Source organism: Miscanthus floridulus, chromosome 12 (genome assembly GCF_019320115.1).
Source record: "Miscanthus floridulus cultivar M001 chromosome 12, ASM1932011v1, whole genome shotgun sequence".
Classification (NCBI taxonomy): Eukaryota; Viridiplantae; Streptophyta; class Magnoliopsida; order Poales; family Poaceae; genus Miscanthus; species Miscanthus floridulus.
In genome coordinates, this window is record NC_089591.1 from 75,417,068 (window position 1) to 75,442,339 (window position 25,272).

General features: G+C 49.4%; 2 protein-coding genes across 5 annotated transcripts; both read left to right on the plus strand.

The window, feature by feature from the left end:
• The first annotated feature begins 2,374 nt into the window (after positions 1-2,374).
• On the plus strand, positions 2,375-9,640 carry LOC136497633 (G-type lectin S-receptor-like serine/threonine-protein kinase At4g27290). Of its 3 annotated transcripts, XM_066493478.1 has the most exons (8): positions 2,375-3,647; positions 3,809-3,916; positions 7,816-7,994; positions 8,073-8,283; positions 8,381-8,618; positions 8,713-8,860; positions 8,943-9,251; positions 9,601-9,640. In XM_066493478.1, the coding sequence occupies exons 1-7, from the start codon at positions 2,375-2,377 to the stop codon at positions 9,243-9,245; spliced, it is 2,460 nt and encodes an 819-aa protein (XP_066349575.1). In that variant the 3' UTR covers positions 9,246-9,251; positions 9,601-9,640. The 3 variants fall into 3 exon arrangements, 2 of the variants coding, with proteins under 2 accessions (XP_066349575.1, XP_066349574.1); XR_010769370.1 differs by lacking the exon at positions 9,601-9,640 and having other exon boundaries at positions 8,757-8,860; positions 8,943-9,082; XM_066493477.1 differs by lacking the exon at positions 9,601-9,640 and having other exon boundaries at positions 8,943-9,531.
• Positions 9,641-14,754: 5,114 nt separating this feature from the next.
• LOC136497634 (receptor-like serine/threonine-protein kinase SD1-8) lies at positions 14,755-17,979 on the plus strand. Of its 2 annotated transcripts, none has more exons than XM_066493479.1 (7): positions 14,755-16,139; positions 16,252-16,353; positions 16,467-16,648; positions 16,741-16,951; positions 17,066-17,306; positions 17,384-17,531; positions 17,622-17,979. In XM_066493479.1, the coding sequence occupies exons 1-7, from the start codon at positions 14,822-14,824 to the stop codon at positions 17,898-17,900; spliced, it is 2,481 nt and encodes an 826-aa protein (XP_066349576.1). In that variant the 5' UTR covers positions 14,755-14,821; the 3' UTR covers positions 17,901-17,979. The 2 variants fall into 2 exon arrangements, 1 of the variants encoding a protein (XP_066349576.1); XR_010769371.1 differs by having other exon boundaries at positions 14,756-16,139; positions 17,066-17,302; positions 17,622-17,759.
• The last annotated feature ends 7,293 nt before the right edge of the window (positions 17,980-25,272 follow it).

Consider the following 25,272-nt stretch of genomic DNA (forward strand, 5'->3'; position numbering starts at 1 on the left):
TTCGCCTTTAGTTGCACAAATTTTCAGAAGTAGTCGTGTAGTGTCTCTCCTTGCATTTGCTTGCACTAGAACAGATCTGTGGAAGTTAGCGACTATGCTGTTAGCCCCTTGAAGTTTGCCAATATCTTGTCCCGGAGGTTCTCCCAAGAATAGATTGTGCTTGGTTTGAGCATAGAATACCAAGTCAGCGCGTCGCCTTCGGCTGCAATGACAAATGACTTTGTCAAGACGGCGTCGTCTCCGCCGGCGGAGGCTACTGCTGCCTCATAACTCATAATGAACTGATGGGGGTCTGTCTTTCTGTTGAAATTTGGTAGTGTGATTGGCTTGTACGCTGTTGGTCATGGCGACTGTTGTATGCCTTCAGATAGTGGGGACTTGGGATCGATAGGCCTCCGCATCACCTGAGATGGCATCATCGGCTGGCTGTTCACTGGCATAGGGCCTTGTAGCATGGTTGCAGTTGGTGTTGCTACGGAGGCTGGGATTGCGGAGGTTGACGCTGGATACTGCATGCTGCATACTTAGCATCTCAGCATGTAGGACTGCCAACTGCTGCCTTATTTCTGCTGCTTGTGCTGACGCTTGAATAGCTTGCTGATTAGCTGCGAATGTTGTTGCCATTCTATCCCTCTCTTGTTGCGCTCTTTGCAACTGTGCTTGCAGCTGTTGCAGTTCTTGCTCGGGTGTTGTGGCTGAGTTTGATTGGGCCTCCGGATCTTAAATCTCTAGATCTTGGGGTTCCGGTGGTTGACCCTGGGCATCTGCTCTAGTGTCATCCTCCACTGGCGAGGTTGTGTAGGTGCTACGAATGTTGCGCCTAGGCCTTCCTCGCTGACCCGTGGTCACTGCTGCTCTGGTGGTGGTTTTTCTTTTTCCTGCCATCGTTGGTTTGCCTTGGCCAAACCACGGTGGGCGCCAATGTTGAAAGTGGCGGTCTCAGACAATGTGGAGGAGGTAGAGGCCTCCGCCCCTCAGACAGTATGAGGAGGTAGAGGCCTCCGCCTGCTATGCCGCACCCCCCGGCGGAGGCACGGGAAACAGGCGCGATGGATGGGCGAGTAAGGGAAAGGCACGTAAAGCTATGGTTTCATTAATTCATCCACCAACCAACCCTTTACTGTTACAAGTGTTCCCTATTTATAGGGCTCAACTACCACATTCACAGAGTTTACAGTAGTATCCCTCAACTGCTACAGTACATTCTTGGGATATTCCTCTACTCGCCTTCCGTCTCGGGGGTAATCTTGCCATGCCGCCATCTGGTACTGGGCCGGCATGATCAACCGGCCCATCGGGCCTCAAGACTCGACGATGGGCTTTAGGGCCTCCACCGTGGGTCTCCGCTCTGTCCGGCCTCAGGATCCGACGATGAGCCTTCGAGCCTCCGCCTTTGGGAGTGCCAAAGCCGTAGGCCTCCGGCATTCCAGGATCGCCGATCTCCTGCTTGGGTCTTCGCCCCGACGGGCGGAGACCATGCTGGAGCACCCGCGCAGTCCACGAGCACCCTCATCTGGTTCCCTGCACATACCCAAACAATGTTGGCATTTAATTAGTCTCCTGGCGGAGCGGCCTCCGCCCCATCGGCCAGAGACGCCTGCGAGCCGGCCGGGCGGAGACCGCGTCAGGGCCATCGCCCGCAACCTGCAAGCTCAATCTAACCAATCGTTCTCTTTCCCGGGTTCGGAGATGTGGGAGCACAACCTCCGTTTTGGTAACAGGTCGGAGGTGCCCTCGTAACCTGCTGACTGCGCAGGTCTCCGCCACTCGCGGTGGCCATGTTACAACAATAAATAATAAAATAAATAAATTATTACTAAAGTATCTCTAATGATAAAATTAGTTATAACAAAATAAATAATATTTATATAAAATTTTTGAATAAGACGAATGGTCAAACAAGAAGCCTAGAAGTAAAAAAACAGCATTTTTGATGGTACAGAGGGAGTAGTATTGAGCATCTTGACTATACATCCTCTAGCTTGACATGACCAATGAAAACTGCCTGGTTTTAGATGTTGGCCTCATAAAAGAAATCCATAACATAGTACACCATGAAATTTCTTGAGCTACCACAACAAACATCATCACTGCCTTGTTTAGATTGCAAGTTTTTTCACTCTCTCTTCATCACATCAAATCTTTGGACACATGCATGGAGTATTAAATGTAGATAAAAAATAACTAATTACACAATTTGATTATAAATTACGAGACGAATCTTTTGAGCCTAATTAGACCATGATTGGACAATAATTGTCAAATATAAACGAAAGTGCTACAGTGCCAAATACTGATTCCTAAGCTTAATCTAAACAAGACCCTAGTGGCAACAGCAATGACATGACTTCTGTACCTTCCAGCCCTGACCTCCATGCTCCTTTGCCTCACAACATCCGCCGCCGGCACTGCATCTGACACGCTCAACAACGGTGGCAACGTCACCGATGGTGCAACGCTGGTCTCATCCGGCGGCACCTTCACCCTGGGCTTTTTCTCCCCGGCCGGCGTGCCAGCCAAGAGATACCTTGGCATTTGGTTCACCGCGTCCCCGGATGGCGTCTGTTGGGTGGCCAACCGCGACACCCCCCTCAACAACACCTCGGGCGTACTGGTGGTCGGCAGCACCGGGAGCCTTCGCCTTCTCGATGGCTCTGGCCACGCCGCGTGGTCTTCCAACACGACGACGAGTAGTTCCGCTCCAGCCGTGGTGCAGTTGCTTGACTCCGGCAACCTTGTCGTGCGCGAGCAGAGCAGCGGTGACGTGCTCTGGCAGTCGTTCGATCACCCATCGAACACCTTGCTCGCCGGCATGAGAATCGGCAAGGACCTGAAGACTGGCGCGGAGTGGTCCCTCACGTCGTGGCGTGCATCGAACGACCCGACGACCGGGGAGTGCAGGCGTGTGATGGACACCATGGGGCTCCCGGACATCGTCTCGTGGCAAGGAAACGCCAAGAAGCACCGAACGGGCCCTTGGAACGGCCTATGGTTCAGCGGCGTCCCGGAGATGGCGAGGGTGTCGAACTCGGATCCGTACTCCAACCAGGTCGTCGTCCGCCCCCACGAGATCGCATACATCTTCAACACCTCGGCCTACGCGCCCTTCTCCCGCCTCGTGTTGAATGAGGTCGGCGTGCTGCAGCTACTGGCGTGGGATCCGACCAACCTGGTGTGGGACGTCTTCTCGCAGTCGCCGAAGGACATCTGTGACGACTACGCCAAGTGCGGCGCTTTCGGCCTGTGCAACGTGAACTCGGCGCCCACGCTGTTCTGCAGCTGCGTCGTGGGGTTCAGCCCCGTGAACCCCTCGCAGTGGTCCTTGAGGCAATACGGAGGCGGATGCCGGAGGAACGTGCCGCTGGAATGCCACGGCAACGGGACGACGGACGGGTTTATGGTGGTGCGGGCAGTGAAGCTCCCTGACACGGACAACGCGACGGTGGACATGGGCGCGACGGTTGAGCAGTGCAGGGCGAGGTGCCTCGCCAACTGCTTTTGCATCGCCTACGCCGCCGCCGACATCCGAGGAGACGGTGATGGCAGTGGCTGCGTCATGTGGACGAATTACATTGTTGACATCCGGTACGTAGACAAGGGGCAGGATCGTCTCTACCTGAGGTTGGCCAAGTCTGAATTTGATATAGGTAAGCACCAATTTCGTTTGTATTAAAGAGAAATCCTATATTTTTTTCTAGGTAAATATTCTTGCATAAGAAGAATCATCCAGCCTCCTAAAAGTTTCTGGCTGTGCTACTTCCTATCAGCTGTAAACCTGTTTCATCATCTGTTTGACAAATTTCTGCAGTTAAAAGGAAGAGGAGGGTTGTGGCAAAGATCGTGCTTCCAGTCACAGCATCTCTGCTAGCAGCCATGGCTGCAGGCATGTACCTTGTTTGGATATGCAAGCTTAGAGGTAAACACACTTTGCTACAAGAAAGTCTAGTCTTTAGTTTTTTGGGCGTTTTCTTTTTTCAACAGTTCTTAGAACATGGGTTTGCAAGTCTTAAGTTAGTCCCCCTGGTGGTCTCCGTTTTCAGTGCTTTCTTTCCTTTTTGTAGTTTTATATGCTTCTCCGGGGGACGGCGTGTCGCTTTGTAAATAACCTTGTCCTTTTTATTCTACTAATAAAATCTCGGCAAAGCTTTTGTTGACCCTTCCAAAAAAAAATTCATAGTGCATATATTAGATAATCTCCCTGAGATTAATTGACTAGTGGAGGTCTCTGTTAGAGTAAACTAGGTGAATTCCCCGCGCATTGATGCGGGGATTTGTTGGATAATTATAGAGATAAATTATATAAATTAGAATGATAATGAAAGATACATATAGCACTATTTAGAAACTCACACAGCGAGTTATTAATAGTTGATCACTGGCGGTGGCAGATAGTAGTTTAGTAGTAGTTTTTGACTCAACTGGATAATGATTCCATGAGAACCTTCAGATTCCATTGCAAAGGATGTGAAAGTGCATAGTTATTTTGAAAAATAGTTTAGCTCATCATCCGTATGAGAACAGTTAGCGGCTGACCATATATGGGCCTGTTTGACCGGGCTCCCACGGGCTCCGGCTCCTGCACTGTAGCGTCATGTCGGCCGCCCACGAGCTGGTAGGTGCCAACGGAAGCCAGAGCCGCGGGAGTCAGAAAAACGAGCTTCTCCTTCTCCGGTGGTGTAGGAAAGGAGGAGAGAGAAAAACAGCTTCGGTGAACAGTGTAGCGTCCTGTCGAACGCCCACGAGCCGATAGGTGAACAGTGCGGGAGCCGGAGCCGCCGGAGCCTAGCCAAACGGGGCCATAGATCATGACTTGAAGTTCGAAACCTGGAACAAATCAAAGATTCAATTAAACTCTGTTGGGGATAAAAAATTATAAGATATATTATCATGGAAGAAACCTAGAAAAAGTAATACTAAACAATTATTTGTTCTGATAGGCTTAAAAACAATGAGGATCTCGTTGTCCAATGAAAAGCGAAAGTGGACAATGAATTACGACCTCAACAACTGACGGCAGCAATGGTCGACGGAATAGCAGCCATGGGCCATGGCTGGTCAATCGTGCGGATTGATCTGCAGCGTCTTCTCGTCGCCTCTCTTTCTCAAGTTCTGACGACATGCTGAGCGTGCACTCTGCGTTCCCGTCCTGCCTCCAACTCGCGACGCGGCATGCTCGTCCGCCATGCTCGCACCTTGTGAACCCCAGTAGCCCCGGCGCCGCCCGCCCGCCCGCATTGCACGCTCGGTCTCTCGCGGGAGGTGGGAGAGACCCGTCTATCGCTATGCCTCGAGCCACTAAGCCTGGCCGACCGGTGCCGGGTGGGGCAGGGCACTGACTTGGCATCTCCCAACCCCGCTGCCCACCTGCCGTCTCCGCACAGCGCTGGTTCATGCATTGGATCGCTGGATGAGCACACGGAAGCAAACACCTTGCCGGCTTGCTTGTGTATTATATACCTTGGAAAAGCCAAAGTGACGGGACTTTTCAGATCCAGCAGTGGAGCCAGTTTTGCTGCTGGTCACCCCCTAGTTATAAACACCATTGAAACACTACGGTGAAGGAATAAGCAGCGGGCAGTCTCCAATCGGCAGCGTGTAGAAAGTACTAAATTGCTGATGCTTAGTGGATGAAAACTAAATGGCTGATGCTTAGTGGAAGAAAACACAAACCTTGCATGCATGCTTAGTGGCCAGGGTGGAGGATGATGGATGGCTAGTGGGGTGTGGATGACGTGGCTTAAGGAGATGCTAGAGAAATAAGTTAAGTGGGGTTTTGCTTTATAAGAGTTATATAGATAGGAATAGTACACATTATGTACCCACGTGAGGTGTTAGTCCTATGTACCCTATATAATCAGCACATAAGGCTCAATGCAATACATCCAATATTCCAGCAATTATATTCTCCTTCATGGTATCATTCGCCTAGGTTTCGATCCTAACCCTAGTCACCCCCGCTTCCGCACCGCGCGCCCCCTGGGGAGAGGTCGATCTCCACAGGGGGCAGCGCCCCCCGTTTAGGCGCCCGATCCTATTGATCTGGCTGCCATCGTCGTTGTCGCGCAACAGATCGGGATCTCCCCTACGTCATCGTCGAGCCACCGCCACCTTGTCCCCAGGCTCGTCGCTGGCTGTCGCCGTCACCACCTTCCTGATCTTCATCGCATGGAGGCAGATGGATCTCGCCCCGTCCCGTGCCGCCAAGGTGGTGGCCAGGCCCAGCCACACGCCCCGACCCTGCGCTGTCATGGAGGCAGCCAGATCTGGCGTGTCGCTGCTGTCGGGCGGATCTGCCCATCTCCACCACGTCAATCCGCGTCGGCGCCTTTAACCCCGTGCGTTCGCAACCCGTCGTGTGCCTTGCGCCGCCCGATCGGGTGGCACCGCCGCCGTCGTGTCGTCTCGCTGGGTACACCCGATCCCCTGCTGTTGTATCTTTTTGGTTTGCCCAATCACTGATCGGGATTGAGTCACCCACCGCCCGTCGACCTCACGTGTACTACTCCGGCATCGGCATCGACTGGGCCATCGGCTGCTCTAGCACGCCATCAGCTGCTCCAGCATGCCATTAGCTGGGCCTATCGGCTAGGCCATCGGTTGTGCATCAGCTGTCCTAGCACGGCTGCACGGCCTATTGGCTCGTCATCGACACCATCGCCGAGTACTACGCGCATCTTCTCCAAGCAACAGGGCTGCTGTTATGTCGCCACATCGGGCCGCAGCATCGCCGCCCGTGTGTCCGCTTTGCCGTTGCATCTACATCACCATCACCTGTGCATCGACGACTATGTTGCGCCATCTGTCTGTACAAGGTCTTCGTCCAGCTGATTGGGTCTTCGTTATCGAGCTGCCGCTACCCACGTCATCGCTGAGCCATGCTCGCCGGTTCCACCACTCGCGTCGTCGCTGAGCCCTGCTCGCCGACGCGTCACTACCGCACTGCTTCTTTTTCGTCCTAGCACAACCACGTCGTTAGCGTCACTGTGGTTGGGGCCCTCTCCCTTCTACGCCTGGTATTGGCAACACCGATGTGTGCTTTCGTCCCCGACGCGTTCACTGCTTCTTCGTCGTCCAGCACAACCACGTCGTTAGCGTCACTGTGGTTGGGGCCCTCTCCCTTGTACGTCCGGTATTGGCAACACCGACGCGTGCTTTCGTCCCCGACGCGTTGCTGGGTCTGGCAAACCCAGCTGCGCCTCGGCGCTCAGGCAGCTTGACTGCATCGACTTCGGCATCGACGGTCCGTTCCCACCCCGTCTGCCTCGATTGCGTCGTCGCCCTTCTTCTACGTCCACGACGGCCCTGACTGCGTCGACTTCGGCATCGCCTCCTCCCAATACGACTGCCTCAACGCGTCTCCGTCATCACCATGGCGCCCCTTGTGCGCCTACAACTCCATCGACACTGGCAACCCGACAACGGCTACTGCGCCCTCACGCTCGGCTACCTCGACATCGGCACAAAGGGCTACCGCCTTGCATGAGGAGTCATCGGCTTCTTCTTCAGCCGCAGCATACACGACGCATCCACTGTTATGACTGCGGGGGGATGTTAACTTTATCAGCTTCTTCTCCAGTCTCACCGTCTGCAGCGCTCCCGCTGTGACTGCGGGGGATGTTAGAGTAAATAGGAATAGTACCCCATTGTGTACCCACGTGAGGTGTTAGTCCTATGTACCCTATATAATCAGCCATGATGCCCAATGCAATACATCCAATATTCCACCAATTATATTCTCCTTCACTCTCCCCTAGTCCACTTTTTTTATTGGAGTGCATATGTTAACAGACCACGCTAATACGACTTTCTTGCAAGGCCCATGTGGAAACAATGGTAGTGGGGAGAAAGTAATGCTAGAGAGCACGTCAAATGAACTTGGCGACGAAGAAGATCTCGAGCTTCCATTTCTTAGCTTTAGAGATATTGTCTCTGCAACAAACAACTTTTCTGATGGTAACATGCTTGGACGAGGAGGCTTCGGGAATGTTTATAAGGTAACTATAATGAAATTCCTATACAACACAAGTGTTGTTCGAAATTTTTTATGTTTCCTGACTGATGAAATCATGCAGGGTATGTTGCCTGATAACAAAGTAGTTGCAATCAAAAGACTTGGTAAGGGCTCTAGACAAGGGGCAGAGGAATTCAGAAATGAAGTTGTTCTAATTGCCAAACTGCAACACAGAAACCTTGTCAGACTTCTTGGTTGCTGCATTCATGGAGACGAGAGGCTGCTGATTTACGAGTATTTACCAAACAAAAGCTTGGATTGCTTCATTTTTGGTAGTTAATCTCATATTTTCCAGAAATAAATAAATGTTTGCTATCATTACCATGTAAAATTTGTCTGCTTACTTATATAGTACTACTGTACATATAGATCCTGCAAGTAAAAGAGCCCTCGATTGGCCAACAAGATTCAAGATAATCAAAGGAATTTCTAGAGGACTTCTTTATCTCCAACAGGATTCAAGGTTGACTATAATTCACAGAGATATCAAAACAAGCAACATACTATTGGATGCAGATATGAGCCCAAAGATATCAGATTTCGGTATGGCAAGAATCTTCGGTGGAAACCAACAAGAAGCAAATACTAATCGAGTTGTTGGGACATAGTGAGTAATCCATGCATCATGCTTGACTATGTTTTTTATTTTGTTTTTTCCATTCTTTCAATTTGTTTATACTTAGTGCTAACTTTTTATGTAGTGGTTACATGTCTCCTGAATATGCAATGGATGGCGCCTTTTCAGTCAAGTCAGATACATATAGCTTCGGTGTCATACTCTTGGAGATTATAAGTGGTTTAAAGATCACTTCAACTCAGTTCACCAGCTTCCCTAGCTTATTAACTCAAGTAAGTGTTGTGCTATTCTTGAAATGTCCACAATTCAATAAAAACGTGCTGATATCCTATGAACTTGGTTGAATTGGTTCAGGCATGGAGCTTATGGAAAGATGGTAAAGCAATTGATCTCATAGACTCATCAATTGTTGGGACTTGCTCACCAGTTGAAGCTTTGCGATGTATCCACATAGGACTCTTGTGTGTGCAAGACAATCCAAATAGTAGGCCACTTATGTCATCGGTTGTGTTCATGTTGGAGAACGAAACCACATTACGTTCAGTCCCAAAGCAGCCCATGTACTTCTCCCAATGGTATTTAGAAGCCCAAGGAACAGGAGAAAATACAAATAGCTCCATGAACGACGCGAGTGTGTCAGTGTTGGAGGGACGGTGAATATTGGTGAGTGGTTAGGTTACATTTGTTTATTTATCAGTATATTGGGACAATAGTTTACAGTACAACTGATACGAATAGTATGTCATATTTTTAGAACAGTCATTACATGATTATTAGGACACCCTGCTCCATATTGCATGGAAATGGAACTGTACTTATTTCAACAAAGCTAAGGCTAGCTTTGGTGGCATAATATATTGCACAAGACGACGTACACCTTGTGAAACTATTATCTGTTCTGAGAATACGTTGAGCATGTACATGCTGCAATATGTTTTCGTCTGTTCTGCCACCGGGTCTTGTTTGCCGTGCGAACTTGCATTGTTCTGAATGTCCGGTGACTGATGTACAGGCTGCCATGGTGAACGCACGAGCGTTTTGTACCCGGCGCGGTGACACTGTCACACTGGTTTTGTTTGTCTGACCGTGAGGTTGATTGGTCGAGTGATCGAGTCGAAGGCTCGAAACCTTGAAACTTCATTGTCCAGTGACGCCTTGGCACCGTGCCGCCGTCGACGGAACGGGTTGGCTAGCTGTTGGCGCGATGGCCGCCGGGCGCGATCTGCTTCCGACGTTGTCGGCCTCTCTGTCTGGGCCTTCTCTGTCTCTCTCTTCTCTCTGTATATATGATTTCCTCTGGGCAGCTGGGCTAGGCCGAAAACACTCGGAGGTCCGAACACCGAAGCCCAGCTAAGTGGCAGTCTGGCAGAGTCGACCCGCAGTCTAGAAAGGAAGAGGTGCAAGCCCAACAAACACGATTTTTTTTCTTTCTCGAGCATGCAAAAAGCAACAAAAAAAATCACATCATCATTTTGTATTAAGGTACGAGTACAGTCTTACTAATAGCTACAGTAGAGTGCACCAATGCGCTTTGGCAGAGACCAAGCGCCTTAGGAAGTTTAGCTGGTCATCGTCCTTACAACACGATAACTTCCTAGGAAAAAGAACTCCCGGCTCAAGAAGGCTACTAATTACTCAGAAAACAAGCAGCCGAACTTGCTGCCGCCGCCGTGCCGCGTGCACCTTCTGCTCAGCTTAGTGCTTGACTGTGCGTGCAGAGGGTGAAGTGTCGCGAAAACATCTGGTGTTCCGGTCATTCCAAAATTCCAAAGCTCCCACGAAACCAGCACGAACAAGGTGTGGAAACCGCGTGCGTGGCTGCGTTCCAGTCCAGAGGTCCCGTGGGCCGCGGCCGCTAGCTGCATGCCACCAGTAGTCAAGGATTCACCTTACCTTCATCCCGTTGACGGGTGGCATTGTCTTCCCGTGGACCGACCGATCGCACGTTCCACCAGATCATCTGACATTCTGACTACAGCGAACGAGCATGCAGAATACGATGATGGCCTTCTTTGCTTAATTGTGTCGTCAGGGCCTCATGCACAGGGGAGGGGACAATGCCTCTGCTTGTGATGTGTCCACTGGCCATTGGATTGGCATGCATGCAATCAGAGCTCAAAGAGAAGAGGAGGACGACAACGGGGAGCTACACGTGCACGTTCGCTTCAGGCCTTTCTCCTAGCGTCATACAGATCGAAACGTACTCCCTCGGCAGACAGCACATTGAAGGTTGGAAGATGGAGCATTAACAACTTGGAAAGCGACGGGCCAAAACATGGACGACCTGGTCCAAAGCAATGGAGACCTGTTGGACTTGGACGGCGTCACAGGGTCAGAGGGAGATAACGATGTATCGCCAGCTATATCCGCCACCATCGCTGGATGGACGCCGTAATTTAATTACCTTGGACCACGGCGACAGGGAGTGTCGGGCAAGACCGCAAGAGTATATGCTGTGTTCACAAGCAAGCTCACAGCACCTACTACATATATACAGCTGATTGCTAGGCCTAGTCGGCACCAGACCAGACGACTTGCATGTCGGTCACGGCCGGGAGCCCGGCCGGCGGCGCTGGATGCATGGTAAGGTATGCCAAGAACTGAGGGAGCCAGCACTGCGGATCCGGCGGAGGAATGGAAAGGTGCGTGGCGTGCGTCAGCGCGTGCCTTGTTTGAGAGCTTCCGATCCGCTGAAACATGCAAGTCCTCCCGCCCGCGCCTCTGTTCGGCTAATACATAAGCCACCAACTGAAGCTGTGTAAGAGAAAAATACTGAGCTGATAAACATAACTTCAAGCGAACAGGACCGCGTTTCCGATCGAGACGGGATCACTGTAATGCGTCAACACGCGCGCGCGCACCGCGGTACACAAGGGACTAGACCGTCACGTCGTCACCCGGCCCATGTACCATCACATCATGCATGGCAACTTGCGATTAATAGCTAGCGGAGGCGCAGGGAGCGCACAGGTGAGATTCGATTAATGCTCGGCGTCGGCGGGGCCCAGTCAGCGTCAAGCCCTTGTTCAGCCATGGCGGCTGGGTGCTGGCTGGCCACGGCAACAGGTGATTGTCAACCTACGCTACGACGCGCTGCATGCCTGCGTATACAAGTACTACAATCCGGCCAGGTTTATCTTAACCGAGGCAGTCCTTCGTCTCCTCCTGCTTCTCTAGTAGTACAGCAAGTACGCAACGCAGGTTTGTTTGTATGGATCCCTCTGCTCTGCACCCAAGAACAATGTGTAACCTTTCTCTTCTCCACTACTGCATTGGCAAGATTTTATTTCAGCGCAGGATCGATGCTCTGTGGCTTTGTCTCCGAATATCGATCCAGGTGGAGGTGGCGTCGGTGCTATTAACAGAGACAGTAGCAGTGCATCAACTCAGTTGTAAACTCCAGTGTCGAGCTCATCGTTTTCCTATATACGATGCCTTCACAAGTTTCTTCATATTTACTTTTACATGGAAAATAGACCCTATAGGCCATTAAGTTGGATTTTGATGCTTGATAAACAGCGTGACTATTTGGATTAGTGTTGTTTGCTACTACCTCCATTCTCTTTTATAAGGCGCGGCTGGACATGACACAGTCTCTTAAACTATATTTTGACCATTTATTTATGATATGTTATATTATCTATATTTATAATTTATGATATTTGGATAGTACATTTAATCACCAATCTAACCATATCAAAGTTTATAGTATAATAATTAAAATTGTTAGCTGAATTATTAGTCAAAGATTTTGAAGTTTGACTCTTGATATTTGTGTGCGCCTTATAAAAGAGAATTGAGGTATATATAAGGTATAGTTCAAATGGATATAAAGTGAACTTAGACTGAGGCAACATGATGATCCGGATGATCAACACCTTAAACAATACATTAGAAGACTCATGGAAGGCCTACAAGTGATACTAAAAGCCCAAGAACGTCTGGTGGGACTGGGCTAGGCGTAGGGTGCACCGAAGTAGCAGGAAGGGCTTTGATTCGCTACTCATGCTAACCTGCTGAGTGCTTTGGAAGGAACGCAACGCACGGACATTCACGAATGAAGCCAAGGACGCTCGAGAGCTGTGTTTGGAGATCCGACAGGAGGCCGACTTGTGGTTGAGGGCCGGGTATTCGACCCTGTCATCGCTCACTTCGTTCATGTAATTGGTCACTTGTGTGCTCGCTGCCGGCTAACGCTGGTTTTTCTTTTGCTGCTCGGTTTTATGTTTGTGTTACTCGACGGGGCAACCTTTGGTTACCTTACGTCGACGTTGCAGTTGTTTGTTTGGATGTTCTCTACTTCCTCTTAATGAAATACGTGCTACCGTGCACGTTCGAGAAAAATAAAATAGAAGAAGTCAAATGAACGAATGAAGCCGGTTGCACACTTTCTATGTGCACCAGATTGAGCCAAAGGGGAGGCCGGACTATGCGCGTGCACTGTCCGAGGGGCTACGGCAACAGTAGCACCGGATTATGCAAGGAAAAGAGATGCACCAGATGTTAAGGTGCAGGCCAGTGAAGGAAATAGTGTCCGCCAACTCATCGGATTAGTCTACTGACCGCACCGGATTGCTCACCAAAGCATTCTACTAGAGAGGGTTGCAACGAGGTTGAAATGAAGATCAACGCACCGGATTAGTCCCGTGACCTACCGAATCAAGCACTGAATCATTCAACCTCCAACGGTCAGCAACCACTAGTTTGGCCAACGGCTAGTCAAAGTGGACGCGCTGGATTGCTCTGGTGTCACCACCGGACCTGTCCGGTGAGCGCAAAAGCAGGAATCTACCCTCTCCCAACTGCTAGTTTTGGATTAGGGGTCATATATATGGCAATGTATCAGGTGCAAGCCAACCAACTTATGTAAATTTGGAAAACTATCAATCAGGACCACTAGATGCTGATCCAATAGATGGGGTGAGGGGGCTTAAGCGCAAAAAAAAATGCCAGTGGGTGGGGGGGCTTAAGCGTAAACAAATTCCACCTCTCATCACATCCATTGGATCAGCATCTAGTGGTCCTGATCGGTAGTTTTCAAGTTTACATAGGTTGATTGGTTTACACCTGATACGTTGCCCATATATATTCCCCTTGGCTAGCCGTTTCGTGTGTGTAGAGCTCAAGGAAGTAAAGTGTGAGTTGAGACTCATCTGTAGTTGCACTAGCCACTACAAAGTGCTTAATAGAAAATTAGATTATTAGTATAGGTACTTTGCAAAGTGCTTAAGGTAGTTAGACATCGTATTTGTGCTTGCTCTAGGTTTAGGTCTAACGTTTAGTGATGTTTGCATACCTCTTACCATTAGATGCTTGCACGCACCATTATTGTACTCGGAGATGTTTGTAGTCTTGCGAGATCACACCAACTACGTTTGTGGTGTGACTGTCATCGATGTATTAGAGGGAACGAGGCCCGCAACATTTTATCCGGAAGCTTAATAGTGAAGACGACGGAGAGCCGTCTAGAAGAGGCTATCTTCGAGACACAAATCCATTTTAGCGGTCGTTCACCAGGACGCTCTTGAGCGAACGATGACGGCCCACCCTCATTTCTCCACTCCCTTTCCCTATTGCTGACATCACCTAAAAAAAGCAAAATATTTATTTCAAGTTGCTATAACTTTCGAACGGTGTATCTATTTTTAATTCCGTCTGCAGCACCTACAGACGGAATTAAAAATAGATGCACCATTCAGAAGTTATAGCATTTTAAAATAAATATATTCCCTTTTTTATGACATCAGCACTGACGTAACAGCTTGAGAGTGCGCGCAAGGAGTACCGCGCGCTGCTGCTATCCAAATGAACTAACAGGTGGGATTTTTTCTTTTCCAGAAAAAAGAAATTAATGATATCAGAAAATTATTCGCTCATCACGTTTCGGGTGAGCGTTCGCTCGTTAGTGCGACCGTCTCCGAGACCCACAGGCAACCGGCAGCAGGCAACATCCTAGATGTGGTATTACGTATATTAGATTAATCGTAGAATGTGTTTTTATAATAAATTAGAGTTACACATATTTATATTATTTTCTATAAAGTTAAACTTGAAAATGTTTAAATCATTACAAAGTGACGTGAATTTACTTTTGGATGAAGACGTGTGGAGGGAGTAGATATGTAGTATGCGTTAATTGCGCAAATGCGATGGTGTAACAGTTCCATTTTTCGTATAATATCTAGCAGCCTCCCCAAGCTGATTTCGTGTGCAAGGACAAAGATACATCGCACATGGCGGTTCTCAACCTCGTCGCCCTGATTTTTGCGACGCTACTACTGCTTCTCAGAAGAAGCTCCGGCGCCGGCATTTCGTCGGACACGCTGAACAGCGGGGGCAACATCACCGATGGAGAGACGCTGCTCTCCGCCGGTGGCTCATTCACCCTGGGTTTCTTCTCCCCGTCGACCACGGTGCCAACCAAGAGGTACCTCGGGATCTGGTTTACGGCGTCTGGTACGGACGCCGTCTTGTGGGTGGCCAACCGCGACACCCCGCTAAACAGCTCCTCCGGCGTCCTGGTGATGAGTAGCCGGGTGGGCCTTCGCCTTCTCGACGGCTCTGGCCAGACCGCCTGGTCCTCGAACACGACCGGCGCCTCTGCCTCTTCGGTGGCACAGCTGCTCGAGTCCGGCAACCTCGTCGTGCGCAAGCAGAGCAGCAGCGCCAGCGCCGCCTTCCAGTGGCAGTCGTTCGACCACCCGTCGAACACCTTGCTCGCCGGCATGAGGTTCGGCAAGAACCTGAAGACCGGCCTGGAGTGGTCCCTCACGTCGTGGCGGGCGAAGGACGACCCTGCGACGGGGGCCTACCGTCGGGTCATGGACACAAGGGGCCTGCCGGACATCGTCACATGGCAAGGCAGCGCCAAGAAGTACCGCGCCGGCCCGTGGAACGGTCGCTGGTTCAGCGGCGTGCCGGAGATGGATTCACAGTACAAGTTGTTTTACGTCCAGATGGTGGACGGCCCCGACGAGGTCACCTACGTCCTCAACACCACGGCCGGCACGCCCTTCACCCGCATCGTGCTGGACGAGGTTGGCAAGGTGCAGGTCCTGTTGTGGATCCAGTCCAGACGGGTGTGGAAGGAGTTCCCATGGTTGCCTCGCGACGCCTGCGATGACTACGCGTCGTGCGGCGCGTTCGGCCTGTGCAACGTCGACGCCGCGTCGGCGCCGTCCTGCAGCTGCGCCGTGGGGTTCAGCCCCTTGAACGCGTCGGAGTCGTTCAGGAAGGCAGCCTCCGGTGGGTGCCAGAGGGACGTGCCGCTGGAGTGCGACCGCAACGGGACGGTGACGACGGACCGGTTCACGCCTGTGCACGGCGTGAAGCTCCCTGACACGGACAACGCGACGGTGGACAAGGGCGCGACGCTGGAGCAGTGCAGGGCGAGGTGCCTCGCCAACTGCTCTTGCGTGGCCTACGCCGCCGCTGACATCCGAGGCGGAGGCGGTGGCCATGGCTGCGTCATGTGGAAGGATAACATCGTTGATGTCAGGTACATAGAAAATGGGCAGGATATCTATCTGAGGTTGGCCAAGTCTGAATCAGGTAAGGAAAAACTGAAGCAGTAACCTACTATCTCAGTCAAGATTCTGAGGCAAAATCCATCATCTTATCAGCTACGATTAATACTTCCTGTAATACATTTCTGCCGCTACAGGGAAGAGGGGGCATGTGGCAAAAATCTTGGTTCCGGTGATGGCGTCTGTGCTTGTACTCACGGCCGCTGGCCTGTACCTTGTTTGGATATGCAAGCTTAGAGGTACAATCAGACTATCAGAGAGAGCAACTTCACCACGAAGAGCAATTCAGGCACAATATTTCTGCACTAGTGTAAGGTTTATTAATAACAATTGGAATTGTTTTTCCTGTCAGCCAAACGTCGGAACAAGGATAATTTGAGGAAAGCGATCCTAGGATACTCGACTGCGCCATACGAACTCGGTGATGAAAATGTAGAGCTTCCATTTGTCAGCTTTGAAGACATTGCAGCTGCAACAAACAATTTTTCTGAGGACAATATGCTCGGGCAAGGTGGCTTTGGGAAGGTTTATAAGGTTAGGAAAAGAAATACATCTTTTAAATAAACTGTAGAAATGTGAGAATTATGGCACTGCTTGTTCAATTTAATAATGGTGAAACAATTCAGGGTACGCTGGGACAGAACATAGAAGTTGCAGTCAAAAGGCTCGGTCAAAGTTCAGGACAAGGTGTAGAGGAATTCAGAAATGAAGTTGTTCTGATTGCAAAATTGCAGCACAGGAACCTGGTTAGGCTTCTTGGATGCTGCATCGATGGAGATGAGAAGTTGCTGATTTATGAATACTTACCAAACAGAAGCTTGGATTCCATTATTTTTGGTATGTATGAACTTATATTTTCGAGTATTTTTTTAGAAAAAACATTCTTTTCGCAAAAAGAAAAAAGAAAAGAGAAACATGTGACATGGTTACCTTTGGAACTGCTTAATTTAGATGCTGCAAGTAAGTATCTCCTTGATTGGCCAACACGTTTCAAGATAATCAAAGGAGTATCTAGAGGGCTTCTTTATCTCCACCAGGATTCAAGGTTGACTATAATTCACAGAGATCTTAAAACAAGCAACATACTGTTGGACGCGGATATGAGCCCGAAGATATCAGATTTTGGTATGGCAAGAATCTTTGGTGGAAACCAGAATGAGGCAAATACTAATCGTGTTGTGGGACATAGTGAGTAATCATAGACTTGGCTTTCAAAGTGAATTCTTTTTCCCTATATACTTACTCAGATCGTTTATTTCTTTTGAGCAGTGGTTACATGTCTCCTGAATATGCAATGGATGGCGCGTTTTCTGTCAAGTCAGATACATATAGTTTCGGAGTCATAGCCTTGGAGATTTTAAGTGGCTTGAAGATCAGTTTAACTCACTGCAAGGGCTTCCCTAACCTACTGGCTTATGTAAGTGCGCGCTTATGCTTAATTTTTTTTGTCACAATTCAAACAAAAGCTTTCTAATTTCTTTAAGATTTGATCCCATTGGTTCATCAGGCATGGAGCTTATGGATAAACGACAGAGCGACAGATCTTGTGGACTCATCCCTGGCTAAGAGTTGTTCCTACAGTGAAGCTTTACGGTGTATCCAGATAGGGCTATTGTGTGTGCAAGACAATCCTGACAGTAGACCACTTATATCGTCGGTGGTGACCATGCTTGAGAATGAAACCACACCAGTTCCGGTACCAATACAGCCAATGTATTTCTCATACCGGGGAACAACCCAAGGGACAGACGAAAATACTAGCAGTTCTATGAATAACATGAGCTGATGAGCCTCACAATGGTGTTAGAGGGACGCTAGTTGTTTGTATGTCCGTTTCTGGAACAGAGATGTGCAATAGTGCATTAGTAGCTTATTTGTTTTAGAGAAGTTATATAGTGATATTACATGAAAGATGCAACAGTGCAAATTTAAAAATTAGTAGCAACTATGGTACTTCACTGGAGACTCGTTCGGTAAGGCTTGGATGGCAGAGTAGCTTGATGTTAGGGGCTAATTATTGGGCCTTATGGGCCATCGACTGATGTAGTTCAAGCGGATACATCAGAGTACAAAGGCTATACCAGAATGAATATAGCCCGTGTTACATATTCATCTAGTGCGAATCTCTAATTGCCAGTTTCTTATACAATAGACTGGTTGACCACTTTTTTTTTGTTCTGTTGTACACCAAGTTTTGGCAACTCCAACACTCTATGTTTTTTTAAGAGTTTCTCCGGCCGATGTTCTTTCAGTGGGTACTAGATCTTGTCATCGTCAGCGGTGAGTGGCTTTTGCGGTCTTCAAAACTTATTTGGCAAGGGTGTTTACAGGTGTTCCTTTTTCTTTGCTATTGTCGGGGACCAATACTAGTATACCCGAAGAGGAGGGACTAATGGTCGTCGATGATAGTTCATCCAAGCAGTAAAGGGCGTGACTACAGCTTCGACCGACCCCCAGGTGCGCAAGCTCCGCCTCGCCAGACCTCCGAGGGATGGCTCCGCCTCACCTGACCCTTGGATCTGCGCTCCGTCTCGCCCGACCTCTATGGGCGGGCTACTCCTCGCCCGACCTCTGGGGGCGAGCTCCGCCTCGCCCGACCTCTAGGCCGCGGGTTCCGCCTTGCCAAACCTCTGGGGGCGGGCTTCGCCTCGCCAGACCTTAGAGGGCTGGCTCCACCTCGCCCGCCCCCGAGGGCGCTAATTTCGCTTCGCCCGACCCTTGGGTCTGCGCTCCACCTCGTCCGACCCCAAGGTCAAGGGCTCCACCTCGCCCGACGGAGACCCATACCATCACCAACCACTCTAGGACCAAACGTATGGGCCTGGATCAAAGCTCTGACACCAGGGAAGTGACCGGCATGCCCCGATATGACCCGAGGCCATGACGGGTCATGCCTGGGGGTTCACGTCAGGAACAGCGTCGGGCGAACCAGTGTTGTTCTACCTAACCCCCGTACGAACACTGACCAACACATCGGTTCACCACGACGTCCGCCAGGACGGAGTGGAGCGCCATGACCGACAGACGACGCCTGCGCATGGCGCCAGTGATGGAGAAGACTGCGACGTGGCACCACCTCTGTTGACATCTACAGAGTCGGCGGAGCCCACATGAAGGAGAAGAAGGACCCAACGATCCTAAAGAACTTCCTCTTCGTCTCGTTCTCCTCTCTCCCTCCGTTGTAACCCTGCTTTCCCTTGGCCTATAAAAGGGAAAGCAGGGCGTCCCATAAGGGGCATCGAAACTCATCGCAACACACCAGATCAGACTCAAATCCTGAACCAATCAGAACACACAAGCACATAGTAGAGAGGCGACCAAGCTCTCTTGGCACCCATTCATCATTTCCACCAGAGACTTAGGACATGCCCCTCTCTCGCCTATTTGTAACCCCTACTGTAAATTTTTAGTGCTAGTAACACGAGCAGCAGCGACAAACTGGACATAGGGACATTCTGTCTGAACCAGTATAAACCTCATGTCCTCTAAGCACACCATCCGAGCTAGACGCGTAATATTAAAAATTTACTTGTTGGTGGCAACTCAAAACACCGACAGTTAGCCCGTTGACTCCCGTGGGAGGCCGACGGTATGGCCTGCCTCCGCTGGCTCCCCGGACATGCCCTCCCCTCCATGGAATGGGAAGGGTCCTGACTCCTGCAAGGATGAACTGATACCTGTCAGTACATCCTCGTTCTTCAGGTCATCCCACTCAATGTCGTCGGCTACCTCGTCATCGCCATCATCATCATTATCGTCGCTATCGGTGTCCTCCCCCCGTTCCCACGCCTGCAGCTTCCGCTACCTCTTCCTCTTCCTATCTTCCTTCACCTTCCTTAGTCGCTCGCCCTTAGCGTGATTCGCCGTCCTCACAGACGAATCCCTCGCCAACGACGTCGGATGATCCATGAAGATGAGGTCCCCCAGCTGGTCCCGCCCCTCTCAAGGTTAGTATCAAGAGGTTAGGAAATCAATTGAAGAGAAGGCAAGAGAAGGGAAAAACTTACGAAGACGACATAGCCTGGTTCCGGCCGTATCGGAGGATGTCCTAACACCGAGAAGACAAAGTCGAGGGGGATGCCTACGTTGTCCCGCGAGGGCTCCATTACCTCCTTGATGCGTTGCGTGATCTCAGAGTTGGGGAGTGCCCCCTCGGCGAGCGTCATTTCGTCGAACGACGCCTCGGGCACCATCGCGTATAGTGGGAGTGCGCACGTCATCAACGGTGCCACCCTCCTTGCGTGGTAGGCCCCGATAATGCCCGACCCCTTCAGGCCGCTCTCCTTCAGGATGTGGATGGTGGTGATGTGGTCTCGGATCTTCTTCTTGTCCTTCTCCAGAACACCCCAATTCCTCCACGACTCTAGGACCTCTTCGACCAGGCGCCTGGTGAGCTCCGGTAGAGGGGTGACGGCGTTGTTCTTAAGATAGAACCACTGCGAGTGCCACCCCTTGTTGGACATTGACAGCCGCATCGATGAGTACTCACTGACCCGATTGTTTCGGAGTTGATTGTCGGTGCACCCCATCGGCATGTGCAGCTCCTGCCTGCTGCTCTTCTCCCTCTTCTTCTAGAGGGTGGCGGTGAAGAAGTACCTCCACAGATCGAAGTGGGGGCTGATCCCTAGGAATAAAATGTAATCTATTGTCGTACTACATGTCCAAAAACCAATTGTGGGTTCTAGGACGAAGGAGCGAAAGGTCCTGTATGGAATAAAACATAGTCTCCTGTTACTTCACGAACACATGTATGCTCACAAAAATTTGAACAAGACATATAGATTATTACATGCCCCTCCGCTTTGAGACGTTCTTGGTGGGTCTCCTCGTACGCCGGGTCGAGCAGGTGGAATTGCGCCATCCTAAAAAAAGTCAATGAAATAGAAATTTAATATACAATGAAACATAAACTTAGAAATATACAAGTAATTGACACAATTACAAGCATAAATTGAGACATGCATAATTAATTGAATGAATACGACAAATATAAAATAATAAAAACAACCAATAGTCGCACCTCACTAATATGCCAATGGCAAGTGCGTGAATTATGGCCCAGTCTACCACACTTGCCGCACTCATACTGCTCGGAGTCAGTAAGAAATGGGGCTCCTCTCCCACACCTCGTTCTTCCAAGTATCTGATCCATAACCATCCTGTGCCTCGTCCTCTTCCTTGATCCACGCTTGTCCCAAAGATAAGCTAGATCTACAATGTACTTTGGCCCATCATATGGAGGCCACTCTCTAGGGTCCCGAAAAGGCACAAAGCGGAGGCTCCATGTGTGCACAAACGTGTCGACACTGAACTCATAAAGTATCCTGCTCTCGATATTAAAGTAGCGATGCCTAACTGCTGCCACCAAATGAGAACATAGAAAGTGGTACTGCCTTGGTTTACCATAAGTGCATATGAAATCTTGGAGGATTACCACATGAATCCTCGACTCTTGGACCTTATCGTTGGACATTGTATCGCCCCTATGCTCAACCTGATAAGTCTCTGTGGCGTGGTCAAAACATATAACCTCATGTGTGCCAGCCCTTTCATTTGCCTTCTCTAGGTGTGCCTTTGGTTTCGAAGCCCATATCTCTCCATCACTCCGCAACTTTAATACATGGGCATGTCTATCATTGAACCAAGCAACAAGCTTGTAGAAGGTGAATTGAATGATTGCATTCATGGGCATACCACGTATCTCCAATAGCAACTTATTGAATGACTCCACCATGTTGCTGCACTAAAACTCGTACCTCCATCCACCGGCGTCGTGAGCTCTTGTCCATTTCTCTAAATCCCTCATTAAACCTGTAAGCCATTGTCTACCTTCTGCATTTGATACGGTTCTGACCTGCTCCAACTTTTTTTTGAAAGTACTTGTCCTCAAGCTGTCGAGTAGCCTCCTAGAATAGATCAAAGTTATCCTTCACACCATCCATCCAGAGTAGATTCTCGGCAAGGTGTTGAGTACACCAACGATGGTGCAAAGGTGCATACCCCTCTATCTGCTCTCGCACGATATTAAGTATGCCCTGGTGCCTATCAGATATGACGCCAACCTATCTGCTAGGCCCAACCACATGTATTCAGACTAGCCTTAAAAACCATCCCCAACTATCATTGTTCTCCTTCTCAACCAAAGCAAATGCCAAAGGAACCAACTTGTTGTTCGCATCACAAGATATGGCTATAAGAAGTGTGTCCTGGTATTTACCAATCAAGAACGTACCATTAATGGAGAAGATGGAACGATAGTGCCTAAAGGCCTTGACACAGTGAGGGAAGCAACAGAAAGCATAGAAGAATATCCGCTTCCCATTCTTCCATGCATTTGGTTTTGGGATGTACTCATAATGCATGCCTGGATTCACCGCTTTGATTGCATTGAAAAGTACTAGCAACTGCTCATACTCATCCTCTCAGACCCCATATATCATCTTCCACGCTCGCTGCTTAGCCCTCCAAGCTTTACCATAAGTTATCACATAACCTCCAAATAACGCATCAACGGTCATGATAATTGTCCTAACCTTCATGTTGGGTTCTCCCTTCAATATTCCCATCAACCACTTGGCAATGAAGATAGATGTCAACCGTCGATGCTTTAGTGTCAGCACATGATCATCACAATTATGTGGTCCAACAACTTTTGTGATCTTTCACTTTTCGGTGACCTTTTGCTCACTAGGTTGCCCATCTAGTAGTTCAGACAAAATTTGAAATACAGTTCGTTTAGTCCAAAGTAGCTGCTATATAGTACCTCTCTAATATATACTAACCAACTACACAATAAATAACTATGTCACTAGCTATCTAACTATATTTATCTCACTAACTAAATCAACTAGCTATCTAATAACTATATCTATGTACCTATGTCACTAGCTATCTAACTATATCTATCTCACTGACTAAATCAACTACCTACATCATCAAATTTACTAGAAACTACCAAATAATCAAAGTAGCACTACAATTCAAACTAAGTACATACATTGCATATTAAAAAATTTTACATGTCCAAGTCAATGCAACGATGCGACGCGGACGCGGACGCCGAGACTGGAGCAGGACAGGGACGCAGAGGATGGTATCGACGGCGAGGTCGCGGCACGCTGGGAGCAGGGGCCGTGTCGCGGCCGAGGTCGCCGGAGAGAGCACCTATGCGCGCGACGGACGCGGCAAGCCGAGAGGGGCGGCGCACGGCCGTCACGGCGGTGGTCGGCGCGGGCGCGGGCCAGGAGGGGCGGCGCGATGCGGGCGCAGGAAGACCGACGCTCCGTGATGCGAGGCGGCGCGAGCGGGCTGGGGCCACGGGCGGCCGGCACAGCGAGGGCGGGGGTGGGCGTGGGCCGGGGCCGAGGACAGTGCGGCAGCGCTGGCGGCGCCCTGGCTCGGGAGCGGGAGAGAGAGGAAGAGAGAAAGGAAGAGAGGGCCCATACATAAGATAGTGCTTGACGCCAATAACCACGGTGCTAAGATCTACGTCGCCAAGCTCGGCTCCAAGATCTACGACGTCAAGGTGTCTGCCAAGTCACCGCCACGTCTGCGTCGAGCCCAAAACCTAGGCGCCAAAATCTATAGCGCCGAGACGTGTAAACTCGGTGCCACCAACGATGACACCGAGTTAAAGGTCTAGATTTTAAAATCATATATCCAGGGTATATTTATGAAAAAAAATTCAAAAAAAGGCTAAAAAAAAAATCGACCATGGAGGCTGGGTGCTGGCTGGCCATGGCAACAGGTGATTGTCAACCTACGCTACGACGCGCTGCATGCCTGCGTACACAAGTACTGCAATCCGGCCAGGTTTATCTTAACCCGATGCAGTCTTTCGTCTCCTCCTGCTTCTCTAGTAGTACAGCAAGTACGCAACGCAGGTTTGTTTGTATGGATCCCTCTGCTCTGCACCCAAGAACTAACGCCAGAACAATGTGTAACCTTTCTCTTCTCCACTACTGCATTGGCAAGATTTTATTTCAACGCAGGATCGATGCTCTGTGGCTTTGTCTCCGAATATCGATCCAGGTGGAGGTGGCGTCGGTGCTATTAACAGAGACAGTAGCAGTGCATCAACTCAGTTGTAAACTCCAGTGTCGAGCTCATCGTTTTCCTATATATGATGCCTTCAAAAGTTTCTTCATATTTACTTTTACACGGAAAATAGACCCTATAGGCCATTAAGTTGGATTTTGATGTTTCATAAACAACATGACTATTTGGACTAATGTTGTTGGCTACTACCTCCCTTCTCTTTTATAAGGCGCGGCTGGACATGATACGGTATCTTAAACTATATTTTGACCATTTATTTATGATATGTTATATTATCTATATTTATAATTTATGATATTTGGATAGTACATTTAATCACCAATCTAACCATATCAAAGTTTATGGTATAATAATTAAAATTGTTAGCTGAATTATTGGTCAAAGATTTTGAAGTTTGACTCTTGATATTTGTGTGCGCCTTATAAAAGAGAATGGAGGCATATATAAGGTATAGTTCAAAATGGATATAAAGTGAACTTAGACTGAGGCAACATGGTGATCCGGATGATCAACACCTTAAACAATACATTAGAAGACTTATGGAAGGCCCACAAGTGATACTAAAAGCCCAAGGCATAAAATAGAAGAAGTCAAATGAACGAATGAAGCACGTTGCACACTTTCTATGTGCACCAGATTGCTCCGGTGTTAGCCAAAGGGGAGGACCGGACTACGCGCGTGCACTGTCCGAGGGGCTACGGCAACAGTAGCACCGGATTATGCAAGGAAAAGAGATGCACCAGATGTTAAGGTGCAGGCCAGTGAAGGAAATAGTGTCCGCCAACTCATCGGATTAGTCTACGGACCGCACCGGATTGCTCACCAAAGCATTCTACTAGAGAGGGTTGCAACGAGGTTGAAATGAAGATCAACGCACTGGATTAGTCCAGTGACCTACCGAATCAAGCACTGAATCATTCAACCTCCAACGGTCAGCAACCACTAGTTTGGCCAACGGCTAGTCAAAGTGGACGCGCTGGATTGCTCTGGTGTCACCACCGGACCTATCCGGTGAGCGCAAAAGCAGGAATCTACCCTCCCCCAACTGCTAGTTTTGGATTAGGGGTCATATATATATGGCAACGTATCAGGTGTAAACC

Excerpts from the sequence above, each read along its gene's own strand:
- LOC136497633 (XM_066493478.1), top strand. The coding sequence starts at position 2,375 with ATGCTCCTTTGCCTCACAACATCCGCCGCCGGCACTGCATCTGACACG. Across the intron at positions 3,648-3,808 it reads CAAGTCTGAATTTGATATAG|TTAAAAGGAAGAGGAGGGTT; the intron begins GTAAGCACCAAT and ends AAATTTCTGCAG. Across the intron at positions 8,619-8,712 it reads AATCGAGTTGTTGGGACATA|TGGTTACATGTCTCCTGAAT; the intron begins GTGAGTAATCCA and ends CTTTTTATGTAG.
- LOC136497634 (XM_066493479.1), top strand. The coding sequence starts at position 14,822 with ATGGCGGTTCTCAACCTCGTCGCCCTGATTTTTGCGACGCTACTACTG. Across the intron at positions 16,952-17,065 it reads CTTGGATTCCATTATTTTTG|ATGCTGCAAGTAAGTATCTC; the intron begins GTATGTATGAAC and ends TGCTTAATTTAG. Across the intron at positions 17,532-17,621 it reads TCCCTAACCTACTGGCTTAT|GCATGGAGCTTATGGATAAA; the intron begins GTAAGTGCGCGC and ends TTGGTTCATCAG.